Source organism: Teleopsis dalmanni, chromosome 2 (assembly GCF_002237135.1).
Source record: "Teleopsis dalmanni isolate 2A chromosome 2, ASM223713v2, whole genome shotgun sequence".
Lineage (NCBI taxonomy): Eukaryota > Metazoa > Arthropoda > Insecta > Diptera > Diopsidae > Teleopsis > Teleopsis dalmanni.
The window spans coordinates 36,421,978-36,434,047 of record NC_051847.1 but is presented as its reverse complement, the minus strand read 5'-3'; the positions used below and the strand labels follow the sequence as shown (position 1 = coordinate 36,434,047).

Below are 12,070 nucleotides of genomic sequence, written 5' to 3'. Positions count from 1 at the left end.
ATAAATTTTATGTAATGCAGAATTTAAATTATAATTCTCAAGAGGTTTAGATGATATTTAACGTAAAAATACAATTCAAATAATTACTATTGATTATGTTAATGTAAATACTATTGATTGAGCTTGGTTGAACTTCCATTACTAGTTTTTTTTGTAAATTTTGATTGCGTATGAAGTGCGTTGTGTAGATATATAATCAATATCTTACATAAATTTAAATATATAATATGTATTTACTCTGGAATGTTCCAAATTTTATTTGATGTACAAGCTTAAGTATTTCTGGAGAGCTTTTGCTTATTTTTTAAGTTTAATACCGGTTGTTTCATAGAATGTTTTAACTTTTGAATATTTATAATATATAAATTAGTAAAATATTTTATAATATATAAAATAATAGTTTTAAATATATAGTACATTTAATATACTTTTAATTTTCTACAAAATATCAATATAATTATAATTATTTCTTTCAGCTTCTGTTATAACCCCTTGCCATCGTAATGATCCCGAGTTAGAAAAATGCATTATCGATGCAGTTTATATGTTACGACCGTTGTTTGCAAAAGGTGATTTAGGTGATGGTTATCACGTACCTCCATTGGAGCCGCTATTATTAGAGAATATTGAGATGCACCGTGGCAGACAATTTCAAGCAGAATTCAGTAATATTGAAGCGCGTGGAGGAAGCAATTTTGTGATTGATAAACTCAGGTAATATGAAAGGTTCATTACATTAAGAACCTGGGTAGAGATTATTAAGTCTTGTAATCATTAGTTGTCTCTTTAATACTTTATTACTTACTTAAAATTCAACTTATATTTTCATTCTAAAAAGAAGGATTTAATAAATGTACTTAAACAATATAAAAAAAATATATATAAGATACATGAATTTATCATATTGTTTCTATAATTTATTTTTTCCAGAGCAAATGCATCGGCTATAATGTATGACATATCTCTAACTTTACCAAAAGTTGAATTTGTTGGAAAATACTTCATGAAGTTGAATATACTTTTATTAGATATACAAGGAAAGGGTGATATGCGTGGACAATTTGGTATGATATTCATAGCATATAAACTATAAAAAAAGATATATTAACTATTTTCGTAATATTAATCCTTCTAGAAAATGGTAAAGCTGTAGTGAAAATGCGTGGTACTCGTTATGTGAAGAATGGCGTTGAATACGTGAAGTTTACTAAAATGCCTATGCGTATTACTATTGATAGCTTCAAATTGCATTTGGATAATTTATTTAATGGAGATAAAGTTCTAGGTGAAGTCGGAAATAATATAATTAATGACAATCAGGACTTGTACTTAAATGAAATCATACCAGGTTTGGAGAAGAGCTTGTCTCAAAAGTTTCTGGCTGTAGCTAATGAAATATTGGCAACAGCCACTTTTGATGAAATGTTTCCAATATAATGCTTCAGTTTAAGATGTTTATCTTAAGATATTTAATAATAAGTTTATTGTTTAAGATAATTAGTTATGTAACTTATACTAATATTGAAATTAAAATGAAATAAATTATTCACAAAATTTTATTTCTTTGGTTTCAATCTGAAATATGTAGTAGATGTATCTAGTTTTCTAGCTTGAGATTACTTGTAGTTCTGTCGTTTTCAACTGATTAGTTATATAGCATGAGACTTCTTGCGCTCTTAACCTTTTTTACTCATTAATTTTCTAGCATGAGTCTTCTGATGGTTCTGCCCCTTTTTAACACATTATTTTTGTAGTATGGAATGATGGTACATTGTGCCCAAAGCCTACTGGATCTGTTGGGACACCACAGGTTTGTGTTGTTCAACCGCATGCAAGAGATTCTTCCATTCAAATGATAGCTAACTAACCTGACAAGTCTATACAATTGGCCAAGTCCGAAATTTTCCAGGATAGCAGCTTTGCAGGTCAGTAAGGCAAGTGACATCAAACATTATAAATCTTCTCCTAACCAATGATGGACATTGACTCACGAGGAATATTACAGTTTCCTCCTCAAACTTTCGACAAAAGTCATTATATGGTTGACCTGTCTCAAGATAGTCTCTTCCAGTGATATATTAGCACCGATATTGTAGTGTTGAGCAGATTGTGGTCTCGTTAAAGTTGCTGACTAGCATGTTTCTTGTCCCGGTTTGATCGGTCGATTTGGTTAAAAAGATCTGACAGAAAGGTATATCTAACCAATTTTGTTTAGCCATGATTATTTTTGTTTCATTGCAGGTTTTCCTCTTGCAAGTGGTATATGGAAATATAATAGACAAATTTAGTTTTGATTTAATTTCTTAACTCAGAAGTCTTGCTGTTCGTATTATAAAACGTTTTACTGTTGCATGTGTTATTTTGATAATGGCGACCCAATAATAACCTGCAATCTTCATTCATGTCGATGTTCTATTTTCCATTCTTTTGACAAATTTTATTCATTTATATTTAGAGTTTTTTGCCTTATTCTATATACATGAAGGAAATATATCGGTAATAGAAGAAGCGAAACGATTGTTTCCCTTAAAATAATCCTACTCACGCCTCTGATTTAAGTATGACTTTCACTCAAACAAGTTTAGCGCTGTAATATTTTAAAAATTCAGATAGTACTATATAGTACTACTATATAGGTGGAGTTTGAGACTATCTATGTGCGAGTACTGTGTATTCTGATTCATTCTGTAAATCTTATTTTTGGGGCAAATATAGAAAAGTAAAAAAAAAGTATTTTCTAATAGCTTTTAACCATTATCAGACTATATAAACTGTAATGCCATAATCCATTTAGTGTTTGAAATTTAAATTAATGATGAAATTTTTTAACTTTATTCTAAAGAAAAGAAAAAAAAATAGTGACAAAGCCTAATTTGCCTAAAAGTAGACACGCAAAATTGTATGTTCACCGAGTATCTGAGAAACTTTGTTTATTCCACTTTCGTTCCAAAGAAAAATTTTTCAATTCACAACAAAGTCATTAGCGAAACAAAGATAGTAGTGTACGTGGTATCAATGCTGGAGGTGCAACATCCTACAATATACTTACTGACACAAAAGGTGTAGCTAAACAATAGACCACACAGTCCACCAGAATCGCATAACACAATACAAACACACTAACACACATACAGGCAAAGAATCTTAATGACATTAATTTTTTCTTTAAATTCTTATCAACTAACTCCATTTGAAAACTTTTTAATCTGTGACAAAGCCAGTTGCGAGCAACCTGGTGGCCAGCCTGGCATATTAACCAACACGAAGAAATCTGGAGGACGAACACCCGAGATGGTTTAACTGCCATGCCAGTTTTGATGCGTACAAGTTAAGCAAGCAGCGCGTGTTGGCTTAAATACTTGCGTGAAAAGAAGTGTTCCTTGTACTCCTTGTATTCCTTTTGATGCGGCAATTGTCCTTTTGATTAATCACCTTAGTCACTATGAATTTTATGTACTCGCAAACGTTGTTTTTCGTACTTGTTTTGTAGAGTAAAATTTTGAACCGCTAGTGGGGCAGTAAAGCGGGCTTAAATGAATTCACTTTTTTTTGTTTGGTTGAAATTTAATAAAGAACTTTCATTATTTATAAAATAAAAAGCAAAATATATAAAAAGTTGAAATTTTTAGTGAATAATGGTAACGTTGGTAATTTATAGGCTTAAATAATAGAAAAACATTTACTAAGTGATGACCAGTAGGAGTAAACATCATTCAGTTTATACACGATATAAAGATAAGAATTTCTTTATAAAAAATTACCCAAAAAAAAAACTAAGGATGAATTATAAAAAAACGGATTATATAAAAAATATAATAAAATCAAAAGAAATTTTAAGAAAAGACTTAAAGATAAGACAAATGCGTGATATTAATTTATTTTGATAAGATTGTTATTTTATAGTTGTAAGAAACAATATGATGCAATAGTTCGTATGTTATTTCTATTGCTGGATTTAGCTACAATTTTTCCACTTACGACTGATCAAGCTACAATTCGTGTGATAGCTTGATAGCCCCATATCTTTTGGTCTTTTGCATGTCATAAACATGCAAACTCTTTAAAGTTGTGTTAAACAGTAAAAGTTTTTACTTTTATTACTGGATTAAGCTAATATTTTTCCAGTTCCAATTTTGGTTAATAACGTCACATACCCCATGGTAACTTGAAAGCTTAATCTATTTTCGCCTTTTGCATGTCATAAACATTAAGATTTTTTCTAGTTTTGATAAACTACATAATACAAAAGTACTTCTTTTTAATGCTGGACTTTAATCTGATGTCCCCAATACCACTTTTGATTGATAATGCTACCTACCTACCTACTGCGTGGTAACTATGCACGCCCGTATCTTTTAACTTTTTATGTATCACAAACTACACGATTCCAAGATACCACGATTTTAAAAAAATATAGCTTTGTTCTTCATATATAGTCAACTATTATATGGAATTTTTGCATTGATTATAAAAATATCGATAACGAAAATTCCGTACGCCTGTGTGCTTTTCAAGCCAAAATCTGTAACAGTGAAGCCCGATATATCAAGAATCAAGCTATATCAACGTATAACTTGCTCAGAATTAGTGATTTTACTAAGATTCTACTGAAGGTTTAGCACCGGTTAGTTCCACTTCGATCATTATTGACGTTAATATGTTGTAACAGTAGAGAGATAAATATTCTATGAAGAGTAACTAATTCTTTGAAGAACTAATAAAAACTAAAATCCTTCATCATATCGCGGCAGCTAGGAAACTTTAAACGTATCATTTTAAAAGTGATTCATTCCTGTTCTTAAATAATACCTATTGTGATTAATTTAACTAATTACACAATAGAATTTCTGAAGAATTGAGCTCAAAACTACTGATTTTACTAAAATCCGAATAGAGGTGCTAAAATCCGATCATAAAATCATCAGTATAATACAATAAATTTTGTAAAAGAAGATATTCTTCGTCATATAGCACTATCTAGCAAAGTGTTATCATATTCGTTTAAAACTTATCCATGCCTTATCTTGAATAGTATCCCTTGTGATTCATATAACCAATTACAAACCAGAATATCTAAAAACACTTTATTCCACTTTTGTTTTGAATATAATAAGGATTTTATAGCATATGCAGTGGATTTCATAATAATATTTTATATAGATATTAAAGAAACTTATTTACTAAAGTTATCAAGTCAACTTAAATATATATGATATACATATATATGTATACAAATCCTCTTTATTTCATTCATTCCTAGTGTGACACAGAGATTCCAACACATCCTTTGAATGCTATTAAGATCTTTATAGCTGGTGTTACAGTAAGACTACAAAAATAATACGACAGGTCACAGTATTTTAGATTGACATGATTTATCAGTAGTAAGCTATATAGCAAATTTCAAGGAACTGGGAAAAAATTTTACTTTAGAACTTATTTCTTGTAAATGTCCTGTGCTTGAACACGCTTAAAAGGTTTGGGAAATTTACAATTTAAAAGGTTAATAAATCTACCAGGAAAAAAACTTCAAATACAATAATCAATTCCAATGTACTTTAATCTACAATCTACAATCTTATTCTTAAGTTATTTTTTCTTAGTTCTATGCAATCAATAGAGCATTTCAGCTTATCAGTTCCAAAAAGCGTTAGTTTTCGTAACCTTTTCCAATACAATTCACTTTTCTTTTCCTTTGCGCAGTTCATAAGAAGGGATAGAGTTTCTTTGCCTAAAAGGTTTTCTGACTATCATCATTGAAGTCGCGTCTCTCCTTGCGAGTTTGTCTGCCACCTCATTGTCTTGGATCCCAACGTGCCTCAGAATCCATATTATGTGAATCTGATTGTACCAACCAAGTATGTTCAGCTTGTCAATATACTCCAACGTCAGTTTGGATGTTACTCATAAAGGCGGTAAGGTCATAGTCGATCAATTTTTTTGAAGGCAACTGCCCTCAGGGCTTTACTTAAGGATTGTCTGACGATATGTGGTGTATGATGTGCGCCTACAAAATTAATAATAGTCTATAATTAAAATTAAATTTAATTTACTCTAAAATTATTCTTATATAGTATTTAAATAAAATTAAAAAAAAATTTATGTCACTTAAATACATTTCTGAGAATTTGTTTTTTGCTATATAGATTTAATGTTATTTATTATAAGTAATGAATGAAATAAAATGGTAAAGAAATATTATTTGAATTATTTTCGGAAAATATTAAATTGATATTACAAGCTTAGAAATTCATAAGACTTAAATGACTTTTACATCTGATACTCTTTTAAAATTCATTATTCAATTACGTACGCCATTAAATTATTTTTAATGCACTCTTAACTTAGATAGACGAGATACATATATATATATACAGTATATATACATATATATATATTGTTCCATATTGTACACTATCCATGTAAGGGAGTCTGCCCCAAATGTCCTTAAGTCTAAATGGTTCATGATAATTGATTTAGTTTTGATATTATTAAGCCTTATTAAAACAGAAATGTAAAATTATTTTTTATTTCAAAGCAAATAAGAGTAACTTACTTTCTTTTGAAATGTTATGACAGGCTAAGCTCAAATCATGTAAGGACATCAGCTTTAAAAAGGACATAAGTTATGGGAAATTATTTACTGTGTAATTGTTTATATTTTGGTATGTTTTTGTGGGTGGTTTCAAAATGGGGCAGGGGGGTAAGATACAAAATTAATGAATAAGCTACAAGAAAGTACATGGAACAAAATTTTTAGAAGAAAATATATTTTTCAATAAAAGGACATATATATAAGTATATATATGTACATAAATTGTCGCAAACCTGTTTAAAATATTTCTTACCCCACAGCTCATTTTTTATTTTCATGATTTTTTTCTTTTCGTTTTTGTAACTTTTGTGACCATTATGCGTGCAAGACAATATCCTTTTTGTACTATGTCGACTTGGTTTGAATAATTAATAGCAACCTTAAAAGAGCGGACGCGGTACAAGTGCGCGTGAATCCTCAAAAAGTGATTTTTCTAAAAGAAAGGTGAGTGGGTATGCAAAACCTTCCAACAAAGTGGTGTTTCAACTGGTTTAAAAATGAAGAAACCAAAGAAAGGAAAAAAAATTTGTAAATGAAGAATTGAATGAAAAAAAGTTTTAAAATTTCATACAACACCCCCTTACAGAATAATAACTAAGAGAGCACTTTCTTACGTGTTGTTTTTACAGTTGCACAATGGTGCTTTCTGGATTGCCCTTATACTAGTGGGCGGCTGTGCTCCATTTGCCATTAATTTAATAGCACATTTGTAGCGCTTCTTCGTAGCCTCTTCTTCTTCGTCAATTCCACGTATTTCACTCTTCTCTTTTTTACCTTTGCTAAGCAGTTAAAGCTTAGCGAAATTATTTTAATGGCCACTTCGTTCCCTTTTATTTTGTTAATTTTTTTATTTTTTCTATGTTTTTTTTTTCGCAAGTGGTTAAAAGCCATGCTAAAGCAAGACGATTCCTTCTGAATTTCCCACCAAATACGCACAATTTTTAATGTACATTTTGACTAACAGAGTAATAAGCGGACCATACTAATTTTTTTAATACGTATTTTTTTCTAGTTTGTTGTGCTTGGTCCAGGTGCTGGAATGTCCTTTTGCGAAATTACTTAAATAAGGCACAAAGAATGTTCAATGTTATGTTATGTACTTTCTCTTAACGCCTTTAAGTATTTTGCATCTTAGAAATATTTCTGCTTAAATGAATTTACCTTTTTATTCATTTTGAAGGCACGAGTATGAGGAGTCAGGTACAGTGGAGTATGTCAGAATAATTTTGTAAAAAAATTTTCGTAAAAATTGTATATGAACACATAAGCTAAATAATAGTTGCAATACATACAGCACTTTTAAGTATTATGCTAACACTGAATTTCATATTAATTATTTATATTAATAGTTTATCAAGTTATCAAATGCAATATATATTCCATTGCAGCGCAGATTGGACCTATAACTCCCGAAAATATAGTTAAAATGATGAGAGCGAACCCAGAGAGTTGGAGAACGATAGAGTCATATGTGATTCAAGTGCTCAAAACGAAGAAATTAGATCTAAAAAGGAGAACCAGAAACTAGAAAAATAAATAATGCAGACACCAAGAAAATGCGGTAAAAAAGTGGTGGTCTGGATGCAGATCGAAAATAACAAGAGCGTGGTTTTTATTGCATCGTGTCCATTAAAATTTATAATATATATGAATCTTCCTTTAAGTGTAATATGTTTAGCAAAGTCTTCTATAATAGGGTTTTATAGGTTTTATTCTTTTACCTTATAGGGTTTTATTCTGTTATTGAATTTGTGTGAAGAATAAACTTTTGGATATTCTTGCAGACAATTATAAACAACAGTTTTTCTTTTCCTGAAATCAAAATTACATCTTATATACAACTTTGAAGAGTTTTCAAAATATATATCTTTTTTTATTAAGGTTTTTCACATCTAAGCTTGTGTAGATTTTTTTATATACTTATAATTTTTGTATTAATTAATTCACACGATAAACTATAAACCTATTCATAGGTTGTAGATACAGCAAATAGATTAGATTAGATTTTAAGACGTGTTGGGAACTTGTCACCACGTCACTGCATCTTTTGAGGATTATTGTGACATACTCACTTCAGTTCCATAGACGTGTAGCAGTTAAGAACGCCATTATGTCCTTTAGAGAGATGTTGCCTAATTCCGTTATAAGTGGTTAGGCAGTGGATAAGTACTGACACAGTGACACAGAATGTGTTCCTCTTCTTTGCAACAAAATCTGCCGCTCTCGCCTCTAGTAATACCTAGGTTCGATAGATGCTTTTTAACTTCGCAGTACCCAGTGAGAAACCCTGTGAAAAGTCGAATGCCGCTTTTGTTCAGCATATGATTGGAATACAACTTTCAAGCATATCTCTAACTGATATATGTTAGGACCTGGGATCTATACGGGACCAAACACTTGAACTTAATAAGATGATATTAATATGCATATATACATAACCTCATGTGATATAAATATGTACCTTTTAGTATAGATATATGGCGTAGAACCATAAGCAATGAAACAAATAAATCGATAGGTGAACTGATATATATCGCTGAAATAGGCAAAATTGGAAAACTTGTGTACAAAGTCTTTGTAAATAGGCTAAGTTTATACAATTAAATATTGTACCGAACATGTTATAAATAAATAAATAAAATATAAGTAATAACATATGTATTATTAATATAACATATATGTAAAAACATATTATAATTTTTTAAAATACATTTATCAATTAGTCCCATTGTAAGATGTTCTTGGGTTGGTGAAGACACCTTTAAGTGTGACGCGTAAAAAATCGCCTTCATTTTTTAATGGCCGCCACTCTATGAGAAATTAATTTTTATTTTGAAAGAATTGGGTTGGCATGGACTTTAAAATGCGAAAATGAAAAAAAAAATAAAAAAAGTAAAAAAATAAAAGAATTAAAAAAAGAAAGAAAGTCTTAGAAATAAGCTCAGCATACGCATTAAAACAAAATTTTCACTCGACGCGATATTTTTTATCGGAGTTGTTGCTCTACTGTTGTTTTCGTGGCTCTTGATAATGATAAAAGGGCATTAGAAGAAGATTCACGTGCGTCAAGTATCCACACTCTTCATACTTGTTTTTATGTTTATTTTTTCTGTTAATTTTTTATTTTTTAGCAGTCAAAAGAAAGGAATTAAAAATTCTTTCAAAAAAAAAAACAGAAAAAAAATAAATAAAAAGTTGAAAAGAAAAGATATTTTCTTAATTTTTTGTTTCTTCCTTCATTCATTTTGTTAAGAGTAACAACAAAACATGGACCGAAGTTTGGGTACTAGGTAGTCGGGGTAAATTAATAAATGAAATTAATGGCATTCTACAATTTTAACATGGCGACACTTTCATTTTCTATTATGAGTAAGGCTTATTCCAGGGAACTTTTGTACTTCTTACTTTTTTTGTTTTGTATAAAAAGTTCGATAGATGACGTTGCTAGGGTTTCCTTTGAGTTTAGGCTTTTCTAATTATGCTCGGTTTTCGGTAATTTGCACCCAACGGCACCAATGCCTATTAACACATTTAAAAAGTTTTGGTTAATACGAGGGACAAAAAAAAATATACAATGTTTTTTTATTTTTATTTTTAAGAAGATTAAATTTTTTATTTTAATTTTGTCATAAAAACCAATAAAATATTTCCAAAAGCTTTTTCTAAATATTATATTAATTCGATATATAAAATGATATATACATGCATTAGTTAGTTAATCGAGGTGGAGGGAGGATGAATCCTCCTCAATTAGCCAAAAAGCCGTTTTGAATCCACAAAAAATCTCATGTGATTTATAAAACTCACTAATGAAGTAAAATACGATACATATACAAAAAAAATAATTTCACGTGATTTCGTACCAAGTACTAATAAACTTAATAGAGTTCTCTATCATTCCACAAGATTTGATCGCGTCTATAAACCACGATTAATTCCCTATATATTTCACTCTACTCGCATTCTGAAAATTCCTGTCTGAAAATTCAAATTCTAAAAATCCAAACTGGACTAGAAACTTACTAGTCAGCTGCTTCAATTAATGGTAAACCATTTCTACACTACTTATCCTATTTAGTATATTAGGAACTTCTCCCATGAGAATAAGTTTAACCTATAATATCTTTTGTTGGGGTTGAGGCTTTGAAGAGAGGGAGCAATTGGTGCTTGACATTATTTGTCAATGCTTATCTTTGGCCAATACAAAATTAAAAATCTTTTGGATACGTTTTCTTATCGACCTCTTAGAACTGTTATCTTGTAAAATTAGGACCTTATCCAAGTCCATAGACTTGTCACATCGATTCCTTTGGAGGATTCAAAAGCATTGGGGTTGTCGCGTGTTTTTTGTACGTTGATCACCACGGTGTATTTGGTGGTTAATCTAGTCTACATATGAGTAACGTAAAACTGAGGTATTACAACAAATAATGGTTCTGTTTTGGTATACAATGTTTGCAGTTCTGTCTAACTTAACTTAAGTGTTGACCGCTAGTTCAATCTAACCTAACATAAGTGATAGCATAACATAAAATAAAATTTATTTTACAGTATGCGGTTTTATAAACAGAATCTGGCTAATGAGTTGATCGTTAAAAAATTTTTTTATTGAGCTGAAGAATATAACAAATATGGTAAAATACTTAACACCGGGTAGAAAAATAAAAATTCTATTTAAATTAAAATAAATGGTATTACAAACATGGAATAAAAAAAATTCCATTAAAATTAAATTAAAATTATTGACATTTCATTAACCTTTATTTTCAAATATTTTCTATGTAAATAGTTGTCTCTAGTATCTATTATTATATTTTTACATTATATGTATTATTTTTTCAACCCGGAAGATTATCTGCAACTATGACTTTCAGAGTTTATGCCGCTAGTATATAAGTTCGTAAAGGTCAAGCATTTGCAAAAATTCTCATGAACGATCCATGTTCTGCATGTCTTGCACTGTCGTTACAGAAGGTCAAAAAATCCCTAAAAATTCTTAATTTTTCTTGCATATATAATATTAAAATATTTATCAATTAAATTTTGGGATATGCTTTAAATTATTATCAAATATACATAATCCATTCAACCATAACAGCTTATCAGTTGACAATCTTAAAGATTTTACGGTCAAATAAATACAAAATAATTTGCATGAAATCAGGGAATTGATAAGTGAAAAATATTTTATATAAATCGACTTCTAATTGTTATGCCCAAATAAATCCCTTTTTTCTCACATAACAACAACAGCAATAAGTCATTTAACAACAGGCAAATCAAAAATACAATATTTTTCCTTAAATTGAGAAAAGGAAAATTTGTTGTATGAAAACAACAATAAACAAAAATTTGGGTAAATATATTAACACTTCTTATCAAAAGCATACATCATCAAGGATATCGAACATACTCCGTAACATATGGAAAAAAGGTAGCCACAATATGTAAAAGGACATGACTGAATTTCTAAAT

At 29.6% G+C, this 12,070-nt stretch overlaps 1 protein-coding gene across 1 annotated transcript; it reads left to right on the top strand.

The window, feature by feature from the left end:
- Positions 1 to 469: 469 nt before the first annotated feature.
- LOC119685252 (protein takeout-like) lies at positions 470 to 1,537 on the top strand (the record flags this gene model as incomplete). The annotated part of the gene is made up of 3 exons (XM_038099492.1): positions 470 to 714; positions 931 to 1,064; positions 1,136 to 1,537. Coding segments are annotated over 3 exons (681 nt in total), but the record flags the coding sequence as incomplete, so codon positions are not given.
- Positions 1,538 to 12,070: the final 10,533 nt, after the last annotated feature.